Below are 19,797 nucleotides of genomic sequence, written 5' to 3'. Positions count from 1 at the left end.
AGACAGATGTGGGGAACGACGGGGGAATTTGAGCCAAAATCTTACCTCTCAATTTGGTGTGGGATATAATGAATGGGAAGGGAAGAGGAAAACTTCTCCTTCCCTCCCTTTTCTAAATCATCTCCCAAACACACTGTTAGCTTTAAGGAAATACCCCTCCGTTTAAGCCTGGGTTCTTGACACGTTAAGTACGTTTTCCTAAACCTATTTCGTTAGCTCAAGAATCAAGATAAACAAATAGGATACACGAATGCAAATATTACACTCCCGTGGAAGAGTTCAAAATGTTTTCAGAATCACCAGGGAATCATAAATTTGTGATGTAAATATTCGCAACAAAATCACAGTCGATCAATCCTCAGACAAAACGAATGCGAATAATGCATCAATTCTGATTTAGTTTCCCTGGCTGAAAGCTTCAGTTCCAAAGTGCAAAATCTTTACCCTTCACGACTACAATACAACAAGCCACAATTGGAGCAAGTATGATAATGAGCGCGTTTGAAGTGCACGTCTCTCGTGCTTATTCTACTTCAGGCATTTCAACTTCTGCAGCTCCAATTGTGTTTCTGGTAGAGAAATCTTCATCAGGCTCCTCAGTTGAGCAGCAGCCTCAGAGAGACTGTCACCCTCTCTGCATACCTCCATAGTAGTTGCAAAAAGAACCTCATTGACATCTTCCTCTAGCTCGAGTGAGAAGATCCGGTCAAACACCTGCAGGTTTTTATCACAATACGTCAATTATAATCCACATAGCCATAATAGAGTAAACGAACTAGGTTGTTTCATGCATAAAATTTTTCTTTTGGTGTCTATGTGTGGATAAGTGTGCATTCCAGGATGAGGTTCAAGGTGAAAAAATGGTTTCACATTCATAGTTTTGCTATCATCAGACCTAACTGGCACCATTTTTGTTTTTCTCCACAAACTCTTGAATGAACACCACCCTCATCACATGCTTACATGTTATCAGCATAACAGGCGAGACGTAAAGGATATGAAATCTTCAAAGGAAAAAATATATTAACTGAGTTTCCCCCATACAAGCGTTGATGCAAATGTACGCTCAATCAGAAGTATAGATGAGTAAGAACTGCCATCTATACGATTACCAACTTCAGCTTCATCTTAAGAAAGACAGGCAAACATTTTGTAATTCCAAAGCTTAAAAAGATAGTATCAAAGGGTGTGAAATTCCAGGAGGGCCTAAAAATTGACTGTTATTTTGTCAAAGAAGGATATTTGTAAGAACAAATCATAATTCAATTACAGTGGAAATCTTGGACCTGTTATGCCTCCAAGTTATATTTCCATTTTGTTTAGAAAACAAAGTACAAACAGAATTTGATTGATCAAGCGTCAACGGAAATGTCAAGTGACAAGTAACTGATTCTTTATGTACTTGTCTAGGATGTTTATTTGAATTATAAGCATTTAAAGATATTCTGCGAGAATTCATTCATTGATTATGAACCAGATTCTAGTAAATCTAAAAGGTGAAAATATCCAAGTCAACTTGTAACCTTTTCCACTTAGCTCTTACCACTGTCATTCTTGACACAACCATTTCTCTGATTGATGAAGATCTGGAAACTAAATTTATGACAAAGAGACCGCCTTCTGCTAGGAATTTACGAACTGATACAAGGAAAGATTCTTCTACAAAATCTGCGGGTGGGCAGGTCAACCCCGCGCTGCAAGCAGGAGAAAGAAACAATTTTGCATGTATAAAAAATTTCTTGACCAATACAGGAAACAAATATTCTACTCAATTAGCAATTACCTCAAGTCAGATGAATCCGCATCAACAATGAGAATTTTAACTGTGGTACAGTCATTCCCATTAATAAGAGAGGACGTGCTTTTTCCATCAGATTCTGGTGTGTTTCCATGAGGATGACCCTTCTCTGGTTTGGTGGAAAAACTTGCATCTTGAATATACTTGATACCATCACCGATACGTACCTAAAACATGTGGGATAACAACTGAATAGCTAAGTTTCCCAACAATTTACTGAATAATTCTGACCCTCATTAAACTACAGAATTGTTGGAAGAGAGAATGAACTGAATGAAAAAACAAGCTAGTATGATAAAGATACTTGCCCTGGCAAATAAATAATTTAGTAAAACATTTCCATTTAATTTACTGATCTTCTCTGATACACTTGAAATAAAGTCTGAAGTCATGCAGTTGATGACCAACGCTCATTTTCACCATATTGAAACTATGCCCAGCTCTATATAGATGTCAACAAATCTGTCAGCTACAAAAACTGTTATTCAGTTAATTACAAAATTGGCTGCGAGTAACACAGCATATTCAATTAATGGTTAAGGTTTTGCTAGTAAGATATCGCGTAGTACTTAAGCCACAAGTACAAAGTGCAAAAAGTGACTGAGTAGGAAGAGACCAGAGAAATACTCCAAGTAAATAGGCAACATCATGCTATACAAGAGAAGGTGCAAGCTAGGAATACTAATGGTTGTGCAGCTACATACTAGCCTGACATCTAAGAAATATATTCAATGACAAATTATCATGTGTTTCATGGGTTTCAAAGATTCATTTTGTTCATTGGGAAACATGACATGATAGGAACAAGACATATTAATGACACATAAGTTTTAACTCGGATGTATCAAATAATGAGAATTACTTTCAGATGGAGATCCTCTGTAAACCCAAAATAATCCCTTGCCAGCTTTACAACAAAGGAATCCAACTCTACCACCTGTACAGATAAGAAAAACAAGCATTTAAAATAATTTCTCAAATCAAAGCCTGGAAAGAATATGAAGCATATGAACTCTACCTCAATATCCAAAAAAGGAAAGCATCCATGAAGAAACATAGGAAGAAGCCCAGCTCCAAGACCAATGACAACTGTTTTAACCTAAAATGACGCAACTATGTAAAGAAACTAGGCAAGTGCTGAAAATGATGCGAAAAAGAATCAAAAGTACATCCGCCTGTCCAGAGGCTACAAGGAACAGGTATGTTGCATCAAAATCTTAAACATGCTACCAGAACATCATCACCAATATTACCTGTTTCTGTGAAGAAGCTGCATTCTCCAGAGAAGGAGCTATCAAAGAAAATCCAGAAACAATTCCACTGTGATAAGTGCTCGCCAAACATCTATGGTCAACCTTGAGACTGCTTTTTGATCCTAGACACGATAACAGCAAAAGCTAAAACTTTGGAAAGAATGTCCTATAAGAACAAACAGAGATTTAATGCTTGACAGTGAACTTAAAGGAGGGGTTTCAAAAATGCTGAGGTGTGGGTCCCAAAGGTTTACCTCAAAAATTATGAAGAAAGAAAAGAAACCCAAAAAAAAGAGCATGCTACACAGTTTTACAGTGCTAAAGAAGAGTTACATAAGTTTGCAAGCATTTCTTTGTGAATATTTTTGAGACAGGAACCAGCTAAGATACTGGTTTCTTATGACAAAATAGAAGGATAAGAGTAGCAATTCCTGTCCACCAAAAGCACATGGGAGGAGCTTAAAGAATTACTATAAAATAAATCTAATACATACAGCTAATAATTGTATACTCTATATAATGTTAAAAGAAAAAAAAATCTCCAGATTCTAACTTTGGTGTCTCATATATATTGAGAAGCTTAAGATAATGCATATGATTCTTCAAGCAAAAGGATCACACTTAGCGGTTGTAGCCCAATCCACATCCAATCTTTAAAAAACAAAAACTACCCAGCTTACAGTAATAAAGAAAACAGATTTATATTAGCTTATTTCATTTTAAATAAAACTTTATTAACTCGCAATCAAAAGATAATAAGGTTTCAGGCAATCTGGCAAAGGTTTAGGTTTACAAAATGACAGAACAAATTGTAGCCATCAAGGGTATAATCAGATGATGTGATTATAATATGAGCAGAACCTACTGAAGGAGAAATCAGACTCATGTTCAACAGAGCTTCCAGGGTAATAAGAGCATGGGGTTGGACCTTGGTTTCAGGTCCCCGTTGTTTTAATAATTTCAAGACTCTCGAGTATATGCAAACATCAAGTGAACTCTAGAACTTGACAAGATATAAACCTCCTACAAGGATTGACCGAACATCAACTCTCTTTTTCTTCTGCAGAAAAAAAAATTGGATGGTTCCTCATTATTTTTCTTAAAACCATCATAAGGCTCAGTTCTCCGGAACAGAAAATTCTCAAAACATGGAGAAAGAGAATCTGATCGAAGTTTACACAGGAAAAATAAAATTCTCAAATGAAGCATTTCTTTTACATTAGAATATGCCTTAAACGACTGAAACTTTATTCAAGTAGATTTGGATAAGAAACCAAAATTACCATTATTCGACGTGCGAGAATCGGTTTTTCTTCTCCCCTTTTTCTTAGATTTTGAAGATAACTCATTTTTCCTCCTCTCATTATCATCAGGACTGTTTTTAGGTTCTTCTGTTGTCAGCAAAGCTTCTGATTGCACCAAGCCCAAGCTTCTCTCAAAAGTTAGGCGGCGAAACATCTTAACCTCTGATGGGATGAGGCTAGAGTTCTCATTTTCAACACTTTCATAGATCACGTCTTCCACGATTATGGGTCCTGTTGTGGTTGATGTAACCTATAAGAAGAACATGCAAAAGAAGAGCTACACTAAACAGGAGAAATTATAGTGCTTGAACAACATTTTCAAAATAAGCCTTGCCAGAAAAATGAAAGGCAGCAGATTAAATAAGGATGAAAAATATAAAGTGTGGAGTAAATTTAACAATAACACTACACATGAATATGTCGAGGATGTATGATATTGATACAATACTAATAATAAATTTGTCACAGAAGATGAAGAAAGTATGAGAATGCCTAATCAATGATTTAAAAATTAATAGGCATACATGAATATACACACAACAGCATATGGAGTAAATTTAACAGTAACACTACACATGCATATGTCGAGGATGTATGATATTGATACAATACTAATAATAAATGTCACAGAAGATGAAGAAAGTGTGAGAATCCCTAATCGATGATTTAAAAAATTAATAAACATACATGAATATACACAAAACAGCATCCATAATTGTCATGTGAAAATAATAGCCATAATTGTCATATGGAAATAATAGGTACTGCCACAATGCAAATGTTTATAAGAGTCATATGACTCATCGTCCTCATCTCCAACCTCACAAATAGTATAATCAATTAAACATTGACCTTTGATTTTCTATTACCAAGAAGGATGGAATCTCCAACTTAAATGCCATATCTATTTCCTTCTCTACATTATATTTACTCAAACAAGTTATTTGTAACTACCCCATATCTATTTCCTTCTCTACATTATATTTACTCAAACAAGTTATTTGTAACTACCATATAGCAGTTTAACTTGTATAGCATCTTCTCTACATTATATTTACTCAAACAAGTTATTTGTAACTACCATATAGCAGTTTAACTTGTATAGCATGTCATAGCGCATTGAACAGACTTTAAACCTCCTATACCCAGTTTAGTCCCTTCTTACTTTACACTGATTCATTGCATTCATGAAAGTGCTATTCTAGACACTAAAACTTAATGCACTAGATTATTCTTCATTTATCAATACCACAAGACACAATAAAACAGGAGGTCAATCCTGTAAGACTTAAGAATGAAAAAACACTAAGGGTCAGAGATCTTTTCCCTCAGTGTCAAGTATCCATCTCCAGCATAAACAAATTGGAGTATAATCCTTCTTTTCAACTATCAATTTATAACACAAAGTAAATTGGACGTAACTTTACTATCTTTCTCAAACTAATATCTCATCTGGTATAACAATTAGGCGATGTGCATAATTTCAGGGCATAAATGAGTTTTGTTATTCCTTCAGTAGAATTTATATACTTTGATTATCTGCATCCTTGCAAATAATCTAGCGTTTACACAAAGGCTATCTTGCACTAGCAAGTATAAAGAACTTGACATGGTCAGACCTGCAGAAAGCCCTCCCAAATTTAGAAGCAGGAAAAAAATGTAATCAACGAAAGGGACCAAAGAAAATGAAAAAGATAAGAGTAGATCAACAAACAAGTCTCCAGATGTAGCAATCATCAAACAATGTAAAATTCTTGGCTACCTTCAGAAAATGTGGAACATCACAACAGCGAACTAGTTAATATGATGATACCTTATGTACAATGTTTCGCTCCTTGACTCCATCATTGGCCATCATGAACCTGCAATCATGGACGACCACCAAGAAAAACAGTAGTTAATAGATCTACATAAACAGAAATTTATGCATATTGCACTTTTTAAACAAAAATATATGCAAAACATACGGGATTGCAGCTCGATCATCCTCTTCACCGGGAGCCAGACCTTTTACAAGTGGAGATAAGTCCTTCTGTAATGCAGAAAAAGAATAGTGTGACATAATTTCTAATTAGGAGCCAACTGGAAGAACATCAAATGGAGGCCATCTAACCTGGATATTTTCAATGCTAGAATGGCTGTGCCTTGAGTCCAGGAAAACCTGATGAAATTGAAAGGAGCAATAACAAATGGTTTGCTGGAGAAGGTATAGTAAAAGTTAAGCACATGTAGTCTCTTGAGAAGGTACCATGATAAGACGAGCTGCTTTTGAGCTTTCAACTACCAGCCATTGCCCTTCTTCAGAAGTAAACAGCCACTCATGAGCTCGAGTCTGAAATCTAACAATAGTTAAACATCAGGGGCAGAGTCATGGTGTTAACGGTGCAACTTAAGAGTGATAAGCATCAGAAGTTAAGACATTCTAAGGATACACAGGTAACCATAATATACCATAGGAATATCCAAATCCGACTTAGAAATCCACTTGGATACTTGGACGAAAGATAGATGTTTTTGCTTCCATGTACAGAATTGAGTAAGTAATTACAAATTATTCTGTATGTGCACTTACCTTAGGCACTATGAAGACTCCACAGTGATACAAGAATGGCGCAAGCTGCTGTTTGGCATCCAAAAGAACAGTTCTGTATGTATAAAGAGATTCCCCTTGTTCACCAAGAACCACTTGAAACCTACGTCCTGGCTGAAGCTCCTTTAAATTTCCTTTGGCTCCAAGCTGTAGCTCTTGTAAAGAATACATGATATCTGCACTAGACGAATAATCGGTGCGGATTTGGTTCTCTTCTTCAACAATATTAACTAAAGCCTTAATCTGCAGGAATATTTGAAGCATAAAAATACACAAAAGATTCCTTTAATAACAACCCTCAAGTTTCAAATACACATGTGGTTCCCATATGATTTATCTCAACAGGCAAGTAGGAAGGCACCGTACCTGCTTCTCATTACAACCCAAAGAACGATGATCAAATGATGATATCACTGGTTTTATTGAACCCAATTTTTCTTTTACAATAGAAACCAAAAAGGTTTGGAAGGAAGGCTTTCCACCAGCTTTTTGGGCTATAGCAAGGATATTGGTTTCCCATCCAAACCTAAACTCAGAGAAAAGCAATCCTGCAAAAGGATGTTACGGATAACGTTGCAACCTTTGCCAATAAATATTTTGGGTAGCATGTAGCATGAAACTAACCTAGAACATGAGACTCAGCTAGTGTCAGGCAGAGATATCGCCCTCCCATTTTAAGAACCCTCTTCACCTAGGAAAAGAAAAGTAACTTGAGGCAGTTAGATCCTCTTATAAATATGTAACTGCAAAATGTACTTAGTTGGAATTATTAATATACATATACTGCAAGCAACAAAAACTGCATCAATATATAAACCCACCTCTTTAAGATATTTGCTCCCTAGCTTTACACCATGCTCCGGTTCCATCAATGCATCTAAACCCCCTTTATCAAGAATAACATCAAAGAATTCATCTGTAAACTGGTGTATAACTAGATAGTATTAGAAAGAGAAGTAATTAGAAACGATTAAATGTTATTTATTACTTTAAAGAGAGAACTCATGGCATGAAAACGGGCTTCGTGACAGACACCAAACCATTAGTGTGAATAACAAATAAGGCAATCAGGATATTGTTTTGTCACTACTGCAAAAGCTCCTTATAGTAACAGTTAATTCATTAAACCGTTGCTATTAAACCTTATTGAAACGGTTATTATCAAATCTGATTTTTTCTTTCTATTTGAAACAGTTGTCAACTATATCTCAATTAAATTAAAAGAAAAATAAATATTTTTATTAAAATTAAGGTGGGAAACTAATTTTTGGGGGGCGAATAAAACTCCGCAAACCGATCTCACGTCGTCACCTCTGCAGATGCTCTCCCTCTAATTAAACCCCTCCGATCTCACGTAGTCATCTCCGCAGATTTCTCTCCCTTGTAACCTCCGCTCTCCCTCTAATTAAACCCCTCCGATCTCACCTCATCGCCTCCGTGCGATCAGCCCAAAAAAACTCCGGCCGCTCTCAAAAACTCGATTGACCCATGATCCTCCGCTTGACCCAACAAAGCTCCGCTCTGAAAGTGTTAATTGACCTCCAATCACGCCTCAAGTCCACTGCTTTTCAGATCTTTGGGCGTCTATCCAATCGAGTCGTGCAATATTGTGGTCGCGTGTCTTCCCCTTTCCGATTTCTGGCAATTGCATGCGATGATCACCTCACTCCACAAAGGTATTATAAACTTTCTTATTATTGTGATTAAGTTATTTATTCAACTTGTAAAAAATCCCCAATCTGATTTCTTATTAATGTGACCGTGGAAGTTTTTTTTTTTTTTTTTGCTTTGAATAAAGTTCAGCAGATGCAATTAAGTATGATGTTTATATTGATAGTATTTTAATATATTATATTGATCTTATTTGTCGTCTTTACTTTTTTAGTTTTCCATCATATTAATGTTTCGCCCTTTGTTTCTTTTTATTCTGATATTTTCAATTGTCCTCAATTTGAATGATTAACTATTCACTGAATGATCACAACTCAGCTTTAATTTATAGACACTGAACAATTTCAAAGGTAATCTAGCTTCATGGTGTTTGTTTATTTCACTCGGTTTAACATTTATGGAGTAACTTTTCACTATTTTAATTTATTTTGAAACAGGCTACGAGACTTGAAGCAGTCAGGTAAACTTCATTTAATCTAACATTGGTTTCTGTATGTTACTTTTGATATTTCAACATAACTTGTAACAGGCTCGATGTAATCATACTAGAGGTATTGTTTTATGTGAATAATTTTCCTATCAACCTCCCACGCCCACCATTTTCTTGGTATATATCAGCAGGAAAATAAAGTATCTGCCTTATAGAAGTAGTTGTCACTTATAAAGAAAGAAGAAACATAAGAGTCTAGTTAAAAATTTTAACTTTGACAATGGCTAAAAGACATGTTTATGGCTCCAATTGATGTGCTAACATGACTATTTCTGACACACTTCTCTGAAAGGTTCTAGCCTTCTAGGTTGATCCCTTTCATTGTTATCGTGGATAAAAGTCCAGCTAGAGCCATTAATAACTCATATAAGGGCTTTGACGTCTATTTATGTGTCGTCAGTACAAGTTGATGTTGCCCTTTGCTTCAGTTTCCACATAGTACCGGAATTTTTTATGTAGTACTCACCTAAACTATTTCTTTTAATAGAATTACTTATTTAGTTATTTTCTTTGTTATCCGTTTAACTGCAGATTTCTACACAGAGCAAAAAAAGAGAAACGTTTCTATACGACATTGTTGTCGATGGTCGCACTGGGATAGAGAAATCTGACATTGTTGATGGATCAAGGAGAAATATGAAAGCCTGTACAAGAGCATTGGCAAAAAAGATGATATATCTTTTATGCTCTATATGAAAGCGATGATGATGGATCCCGGAGTGTGTTCGCAAGATAAGCGTCATACAAAAGTGAAGATCGGCGGACATGTTTGTGTTGAATTTTCCCAAGACTACACAAGATTTCGCAGTTGTCTACTAAAAGTTTGTGACCTTTTACTTCAAGCATTAACAAGTATTTTATTTCTTTTCTAATTTTCAGGAGGATATAAGAAGTGGAAAAGGTAGTGCACTTCAACCGAATGATCTGCTGCGTGGGCTTAGTCCATCTGACTATGTTCTTCATGCAATTTCCAATGTTCAGACAAATGATCTAGAGCAGACCCTACTGGTATGTAACTAAGTAGATCTTTTTACTGAATGTCATGGTTTGATTTTATCAATTAGTAAGGATAATGTTATCACATTACTATAGAGGAAATACATCAGCATGATTATCTGTTGTTTTATGATGAATATTTTATTCTAGTATTTAACACTCCACATCTAATTTGCAAGCCTGTCTCTTGCTAGACTTGTGAGTAAAATTACCAGGAGATTTTCTGTAGATCACGTTTACGTATATATGTGAAAACTGAAAAGTTTGCTTTTTAGCTACCATTTATTTTTGTACTTCCCTTTATTTTCTGTGTATGTGTCTGTTTGTACCTGTGTGTAGCTGAATCTGTTATATTTATAAGTTAACATTATCTCATACATGCTTGTTTGAATGTATGTTTCTCCCCTCTTTGTGTATAGACCTGTGTGTCGGTGTGTGTTAGTGAATTGGTGTTAATGAATTGGGTGATAAATGATAGATGTCAAGGTATCTTTTTGCACACATATACAGTATGATGTACTCAGACGTGCACCTCTTACATTTTTTTCCTTAAATCAGAAATTCAAATAAAATGTATATTTCACTGTGATTAAGCTATTCTGTATTGTGCTTTTGTAATTACTAGAGCCGCTGCTGTTATTTGTCAAAAGTGCACGTCACATACATCTTGCATATAACACCCTTGTGAAATACAGTATGCTAAGGTTTCTGGTTAAACAGACTTCTCTGATTTCATGCTTTAGTACTTAGAAGATGATTGAATGCTTACGTGTACATTCTTAATAGTGTCGTTAAATGTTTTACCATTCTTTGTGTTTGCAGTCTTTACCATTCTCAGATGCTTTGAAGCTCATATCATACTTGAAGGATTGGGCCAGCAATCCTTCCAAGGTAAAGTGATAGTTTACTCTTTTATAACATACAAATCCCTTTGGTTTTATTTATAGCTTAAAATTTCTATAATTTCTTGCTAAAATGTACTTGCTATCATATTTCACTTTTCTCCTTAACTTCCATCAGTTACTTTTTATTGAACATCCTATTATGGAGGCAGTTTTGAATAACCTCCGGTCATCCACCTATAGCTTGGCGGTGAGACTGCAAATCTTCACTTAAACCTACTTCAGACTTCGAATTGTTCACCAAATAACTAATTAGTAAAAGATGCACTCTCAAAGTTCTAGCTTAGAATTATATGAAACCAGGGAACTGCTATTCAGATGGATCCATGTGTTTGATTGCCTACGGGAAAAATGATTGCAGAGGAGTATTTGTAACTGTTCAGATAGTCATCATCGAGGGCATTACTGCAGTCTTTTTTTTGGGATTACTTGCTAGTTCTTATTTTATGTAGATACTATCATTAAAGACTTTCTAGTATGAGAATTTTTAGTGTGCCTCTATGTAAACCATCATCTTGTAGTTACTTTCTTCATGCATTTGTGTTATTTTCTATGACCTGATTTTAAGATTGTAACACAACAATTCTTTTGGCAGCTTGTATTTCGTTGTAAAATCAGCTCATCAAAGGAGATGATCCGTTTTTCTATTTCTAAATCTCCATAGTTTGTGGCGGGATGAAGGTTGCGAGGTGATGGATGGTGAAGGGAGAATATTTTGGATAGAATCAGTTGAAAGGAGACTCAGCATTGGGAGAGACTCGACGAAGGAAGAACTCGTCTTGATAATTAATGGGCTCGCCATGATCTTTATCATTCAAATTCTAATTATTCATGGTTTATTGCTTCACTGTCATAAGTCTTTGAATAAGTTTTCATTTGTTAGATTTGCATTTCAGTTAAGAGTTGTAGGATGTGGACTGTGGAGAAGTTGTGAACATTGTAAATGATCTAAACTCAAAGTTCTATAGTTGATTATCACTTCATTGAATTTATTGACAAAGCTTGTATCGAACACTCGTTATTTTTTAATTGATTAAGTTAATTTCTTATTTATGATGGTAATTATTTGTTTCATTTGAATGATATCATGTATTGAAATAAATGATCGGAAATAGATGAATATCATTACTACAGTTAGATGCGAGAATAAACAGTAATATTTTGATGAAAATATCTTTTTAATACCCTATAGCAACGGTTTTCTGTTGTTAATATAACTTAGTTGTGGTTAGGATTTTGCTGATGTGGATATTTTATTTTTTAAAAACTAAAATATTAAATCTTATAGTAATGGTTGCCTTTTGTTGTTAATAGATTGTAGCAACGGTTAGGATTTGCTGACGTGGAATTTTTATTATTTTATAAAAATTAATCTAATAGCAACAGTTGTTATATTTACAACGGGTTTAGATTGTTGCAATAAGCTAATTGCAATGGCTTTAGTAGTAACAGATTATTTGCAACGGTTTTAACTGTTGTTAATATATTAGAAACAGTCCATACCGTTACTAAGAGGCCTATAAGCAACGGTTGGAACCATTACTATAAGGGGCTTTTGTAGTAGTGTATTGATCTAAATTCTAATCTAGAATTTCGAAAACCCCACCTCATCTATTTTATTTCATAAAACCCCAATTGTCAGTAATAAAATAAGTATTAATATCAATTTATTGTCTCGAGATAATGAAACCAGCTTTGATAGCTAACGGATGTAAACGCACTACAAGTCTCTAATATGATGGATCCAGGTACCTGATCTTATTGCTCATCATAATTTTGATGGATGACAAGCAAAAGAATTACATATGAAGATAGTTTTCTGAGAAAAATGCACAAGGTATTATATCTTAGGCATGCCATGTTTTAGAAGAGAAAAACACCCTACATTTGTCATATCAGCTAAGGGTAGCAAAGCAGCAACTTTATTGATAAAGTAATCGATGTACATCAGCATTTGCCCGAGTTAATTAGTCTTCATCAGTCCACTATAGAAAAACCTACGTACTCAATAACTACCACCAGAAGTTTTCTTAAATCCATACCTTTCCACATTACAATAACAGTGGATCTGAAAGTTTTAACATATTGCGCAAGAAAGATATTGTAAGGGACCTAAGAGAACACACCCACAAAAGCTAAGTGATAGGGAAAAGAAACTCAAATCACTTGTAAACCAACGATTCCCTCTCCGTTTAGTCAATATGATTAAATGGGCCCTACTATAACACTGCACTTCTGCTGTCCCGATGCCCATGCAGGCTAGTTTTGCACTAGTCTACTCATGGTCAAACACTGCAATACCAACGCTACCCTAGAATGCCCGCATCACCAAAGCGCCGCTCGCTTACAACTGGAAAGGTAGGGTTGGCTCTTATACCATTTGCAAGGGACCCAGCAAAACTCACGCCTAAAAGCTTCCACATAGAGGGAGGGAACTCAAATCCCTACGAGCGTGCGCGCGCACACTAATTTAGTTAACATGAGACCATGTGTGTTAGATCTAATAAAAACTTGAGATCTAAACCATAAAGTCATGATTTAATTCAAAGAGATTAACAAGAATCAAAAGATGCGGAAGCATATACCTGAATCCATTGAATAAAACTTGATTAGGGTTTTGATGATCTTCTAACCTTAGGGTTTCTCTCTTATGGATCTCTTTAGATGGGGATAAGAGAATGAGAGTGGGTTAACCCTAGATTAGGGACCATAACCACTTATATATAGGTGTTGTACATTTGTAATTTGGCCCCTCATCAAATTACAATTACAACCTGATATCTGCACATATAACCCCCATGATTTATTTAAATACCTATTAATCCAAATTGATTGATCACTTTAAGTGGGTTATCCTTAAAGATAGTAATACACATTGATTAATCATATGTGCCCACAAATAGATTTAATTAGATTTAAATCCAACAATGTGGCCATACAAGAAAATATATAAGTTCCAAGTAGAAGTATGCTGATGTCTCCTGTAGGATCAAATATATTCGGAAACACCAAAAGCTCAAACTTGATAGCTGTTTGGATTTCAAAAAATCAACTCACAGCATGAAGGGCAATCAAATATATAATAATGCAGTAAAGTGCCCAAAGCACCCAAACAGTTGCACAATTTACGCGTAATTCCACCAATCTTCCCAAAATCATGCAAAAAAAAGACCTCAAACAAAACAAAAAACAAATCCATTTCCAATTTTCTCTCACCTGCATCTCAGTCATGTCCATAACCCTCCACTTCATCTCCGGCCGGGACCGAACGTACCTCCTCAACATATCCGAAACCGCCACCTTCGAGAAATCGATGTTCGTAACATTCCGAAACCCTAAATCATAAACATACTCCGACAGGCGCGAGCTGCCGCATCCCGGCACGGAGAATCCCGTCAGCGATTCGGCGCGGCTCCGGCGATCTCGGCGGCGGAGGAGAGGTGGTTGCCGACAGGGGCTTTAAGAGAGGGCCATTCGGCGTACCACTCGAAGGAGTCGCCGGCTCCTCGGACGGCGAAGAACTTGTCCCAGTTCTCTTTGGAGGTGAAATCGCCTAGGGTTTCGAGGAGCTCCTCTTGCTTTTTCTTGGAGGTTGAGAGGTTTTTCGCCATTGGGAGCAGCTGCAGATTTTGCGAGGGTTTAGGCTTTTTCTTTTTCTTTTTTATTCGCGTGAAGATGAATAAAAGTTTGAGGGGCCTGGGTTGTCCCGGAGGAAGAAGGGAAGAATTTGCGCCTAATAAAGATTGGGCCATTTTTGGATTTTCTTGCAGCCCAATTTTGAGCTGAGAAATGGTCTGGGTCCATTGTGACATTAAGGTGGCTTACGATTGCTTGCAACTATACTTGCAATGCAAGCGTCACTTACATACAACTATAGTTATAATTATTTGGTTTAAAATTTAAATTTTGTAACTTACATTGACAGTTGTTTGATTTTGCTTGTAACTTAACATACGCAACTTATTTTTTACTGTTGATAAATTATTGAAGTTATTAATTCCTTTCACACTTTTAAAATATTTATTTCTAAAAAAATAATGGTTTATACTATTAAGTAAATTGTCTTTTAATTTTTTTTTAAAAAAATCGTAAGATAATATTTGTCTAAAATAATATTTTACTAAAAAACTATTTTAAAAAAATATATTTTTATAAAATAAAATAATAATTTTTGGCTAAAAATATAGTTTTGTAAATGAATTTCATTAAAAATTAATCCTTGTTAGTAATTTTTTGAAAAATACTATTGAAATTTTACAAAAATAATATTTTAACAAAGTATAATAGTATTCAAGGAAAATTTTACTCTTCAATTTATTTTTTAAAAAATAATAAACTTTTTATTAATTATTTTTTCAAGAATTTTTCCAAAAAATAATATTTCTTCAAAATCTAGTTTTTACAAATTTATTATTTTTTAGAAAATTATATTTTTTTTAAAAATATTATATTTAAAAAACAATATATTTTAGGAAAATATATTATTTTGAAAAATTTCTTAAAAAGTAATACTTTTTGAAAAATATTATTTTTTAAAAATTAATATGTTTTATATAAAAACAATGTTTTTCAACATAGTAATATTTTAATTTTTCTAGAATAATAATATTTTTCATAATTATATTTTATAAAATTATTACTTTTTAAAAATTTATCTTATAAAAATATGTTTTAAGATATTACTTTCATAAAACATTTATTACAAAAAATAATTATAAATAACTTTATTTTTTTAAATCTTTTTTGAATAAATTATTATGATAATAATTTTTTTAAAGATTATTTTGAATCTTTAATGAATTTCTTTTTTTAATATTAAGTAATGATTTTGATTTTTAATAAATTTAGGTCAGTTGCAACTGTGACTTGCGGGCGTTTTTGACGTAAGTCATACGTTGCAACTAAGGGTTGTTTAGCAATTGTGGTTTGTAACTGCAACTGTGAGTTGCAACAAAATAAACGCTTGCAATTGGATAAATTTGACCCATTTGCCTGCAAGTGAAGTTGCAACTACTCCAATTGCAAGCTACTAAACGCCCCCTAATCTGCACTTGAATCATTGAAATAGACCATTTCGAAAACTAATTATCGTTTTCTACCCGCAACCAAAATTTTTACTAGTTTCAGCCACGTCAGCTGAAACTAGATCAATTTTATAAAAAAAACTTTCAAACCCTTTACATGATTGTCAATCAATGGTATCTAATAAGTTTTTCCTATTATTGTATTTGAACCGACGACTCTTGAAAGCAATGCTCTAACCACTGAGTTAAATGGATTATAGAGAAAGAAAAAGATTTAGCAACTAATTTAACAGGGCCAAATTCTAAATTGTATTTTTACTACTAGACAATTGTAAGGAAGTTAATTTAACAGTGTATGTTCAAATTTTATTTTGGAGAAAGAATAAGATTTAGCAATTAATTTAACAGAACAAAAAGGGAATGTAAAATTCCAAACCAACGTCGCCTGAGAGATTCGAACTCTCGCGGGGAAACCCCATGTACTTAGCAGGCACACGCCTTAACCACTCGGCCAAAGCGACTTTTGAATCGCATAGTTGAATAGTTATTTATAGCTAAAACTATTTGTTGATCATGGTCACTCAATGTAGACGAGACCCGGTCACTTGACTAAGCCTTTAATTTTCTACTGTATATCTATGGAACTGTAATTAAATGGTTTGCTTTATGTTTCCTTTGAAATTCTACCTTATTTATAGTTTAGGTTAGAGTGTTTCTCTAACTTCATATTGAGGTTGTAGGGATTTTTCTAAGAAAAAATGTTGTTTTATTGGTGCCGTGGGCTAATTAACAGGCGAAATTATTTTCCATTTATTGGTGGTCCTGCGTTACTTTGTATAAGTTTTCTTCCTTTCATTATTTAGCAAAATAAGTTGCATGACATTTTTCATTCAATCTGAATGTTGTGTTCGCCTCACAAAGCATAACATAGTTTTGGCTTTCGTTCTGTAACTTCTCTCCTTCATAGACGACAACTTCACTGCAAAGGAAGCTGCCAAAAATATCAACTTAAATGTTTTTTTTAATAAAAAAATATGGTCCTAAGTATGGAACTTATAGCCAATCTTTATCTTTGAACCATACCTAACTGCATTTGTTTTCTTTTGAGTAAAAGGTAGGCTATGATTGATGCGATGAAGAACCACAAGAGAATTTTAAAGATATAGGAGGAAACTAAATCTTATATTATTATTGTGTATACAAAATTATACTGAATAAATAGAATGATTTACTTTGCTCCCTTTTGCACCTTTTGCACGCTCGGCTGAGCCTTCAGGCTTCAGCACGCCAAGTGTGGAGTTATCAGTCTAGGGTGCAAGAAGAGAGGCTAATAGTGGTAAAGAAAATTAGTATATCCAAATGATTTTTTATTTCTTACACACTATGTCAATTTTTTCTGTTCTAGATACTTAATGTTGTGTGTTACATTTGGATTTGGATCCTCTCCACTACAAAAAAGTAGTGAAGAGACCACTACTTTTAATCTCAAGCGTTGATTATTTAGTAGGCGGTTATGATACAATCTAAATTTAACACTTACCATACCCCCGTGTATTGCACTCATTCCTAATTTGCACTAAAAGAAAAAATCATAACCATCAACTAGAACTATAGCAATGATGAGCGGAAAACGCAAACTATTTTTTTTTTTTTTTGTAGTGGAGAGGATCCGAATCCTTTACATTTAGCTTCATCGGGTACTGCCAAAAAAAACGATGAAAATACAACTATTTGAAATTCCAATAACAATGAGATATGTAATATATAATTTAGTTCGAATAGAAAGCAAATGATACACTGAATCTATTGTGGAGGAGTCACAGATTGAGCGCGTGGCCTCAGCTCGTAGCGCAATGTTGTTGGAGCCTAGCGAGCGAGAGGAGGTCGCGGGAGAGACGACTGTACTGTAAAAGAGTATGAAGAAGGAGACAGAGACAAAGATCAGTGCTCAAAATAGGGCTTTACTGAGCCGGAGACACAGCCAGCTGCTCGGACTAGCTACCCGTCCCAGTATATGTATGTATATATATACACATGAGTAATGATATTTTGAGATGGTAAGCTCAAATATTATCGTGAGCTAGACTAATCAGCTCATCAATTCATGACCGACATCATACATCTTGTTTAACACATTATCAAGTATATATAAAAAAAATTCACATAATTGTTGGATTAAATCTAATTATGGGCGTATATGTTACATTAGTGTATAATGCTATCTTTAAGGCTAATCCACATAAAGTGATCAATCAATTTGGGTTAATGGATATTTAAATAAATCATAGGCTAAATGTGCAGATACCAGGTTGTAATTATAATTTGATGAGGGGCCAAATTATAAAAGTACAACAACTATAAATAAGGGGTTATGGTCCCTAATCTAGGGTTACATTCTCTAATTCTCTTCATCCCACATCTAGAGATAAATTTGGCTAGAGAGACCATCAAGATTAGAAGATCATCAAAACCTTAATTCAGATCCAAACAATGGATTCAGGTATTGCTTCCGCGTTCTTGTGTTTAATCTCCATGAATTAATCATGAATTAAACTTCTACAATAATTTGGTATCTTCTAGAATATGAATCAAACTAATTTAATATGTTGATTTTTCAGGAAGGTTAACAACCGTCTCTTCTACACATCGCTAAAACAACGATTAAAAATTTTAAATCGATCAATATAATTTTTTCTAAATATAAATAATGATGAGTGTAAATTACAAGAGTGGTGCCAATCATCCTTTTGAGTAACCTGCATCATTTCACAATTTTTATCATTCCTGACCCACTTTTGAGAAGAACTAGCGTAAAAAAAACCCATTTAAAACTAGACCAACTCTGACCTATTTTTTCCCAATCAAGTTTCAACTCATAATGGGGCTGGACCCAAACCTGGCCTCATTTTTCACGTTTGCTAAACATGCCATTAGAGCTGAGTTTTAGGCGGTCATCGGAAATCCAATCTCAGTTTTTAAAAATGCAATAAAAATCCAACGCTACTAAAAGAGAACGAGAGAAAAGCTCAAACATATCGCAGGCCTCATCACGTAATTATAGATGTGTGCATTGATAGGGATTTATTAACATTGATAGGTATTAAGTCATCCAAGGCATAACTATTAACATATTAAACCGCTTAAATTCATTTTTTAAATTAAAGTATATATATATAGATTTTGTAGTATGATTAGCATTTTTCTTTTCCATATTGATTATTATAGGTTAATTACAAAACCCCTTGAACTTTTGAGGGGTGTTGCACATAACCCCCTGCTTTATTTCTCTCACATAACTTCCTAAACTATGGGGTGTCTCACAAAACCCTCTAAACTTTAGCTTATCTCACCTAACCCTCACATCTGTAATTTGTAAATAACTAAAACGTCTTTGTGTGAAAAATTCTCAAACTTCATAACATGTCATTTAAAGCAGCATAATCTTTTCTCCTAAGCTTTGAGTTTTTTTCCTCCCTAAAGCAAATTTTAGTAACTTCCAATTTACAATAGGGGGTTAAGTGAGATAAGCTAAAGTTTACAAATATGTTGTGAAACTCTCCATAGTTCGGGGGTTAGGTGAGATAAATAAAGTTCCCCCCAATTTGAGAGGGATTTTACTAACCCTTATTTATTCTTCTTGGTTTGGAGAGCCTGGGGGGCCCACATTTCATTATGAGGTGATAAATTGGGTGCCACTTAAATATCACCTAACCCTCACGATTCATTATGAGGTAATAGATAGATGGATGAAAATAAAACACTTTAGCTC

General features: G+C 34.4%; 1 protein-coding gene and 1 non-coding gene across 2 annotated transcripts; both read right to left on the bottom strand.

The window, feature by feature from the left end:
• Window positions 244-14,684, bottom strand: LOC109830114 (methyltransferase-like protein 13). Its single transcript, XM_020397269.1, is given in 17 exon segments — window positions 244-714; window positions 1,544-1,694; window positions 1,784-1,965; window positions 2,661-2,735; window positions 2,817-2,897; window positions 3,052-3,173; window positions 4,335-4,605; window positions 6,169-6,217; window positions 6,323-6,387; window positions 6,469-6,516; window positions 6,604-6,687; window positions 6,928-7,188; window positions 7,312-7,493; window positions 7,570-7,636; window positions 7,767-7,868; window positions 14,221-14,403; window positions 14,406-14,684. Coding segments are annotated over 17 exon segments (2,319 nt in total). The 5' UTR covers window positions 14,616-14,684; the 3' UTR covers window positions 244-528.
• Window positions 16,468-16,549, bottom strand: TRNAS-GCU. Its single transcript has one exon. It is a non-coding gene; the product is annotated as a tRNA-Ser (tRNA).

The sequence above is a fragment of the Asparagus officinalis genome, chromosome 2 (genome assembly GCF_001876935.1).
Source record: "Asparagus officinalis chromosome 2, Aspof.V1, whole genome shotgun sequence".
Lineage (NCBI taxonomy): Eukaryota > Viridiplantae > Streptophyta > Magnoliopsida > Asparagales > Asparagaceae > Asparagus > Asparagus officinalis.
Note: the sequence above shows the minus strand (reverse complement) of the source record. Positions and strands in the feature narration are given on the sequence as shown.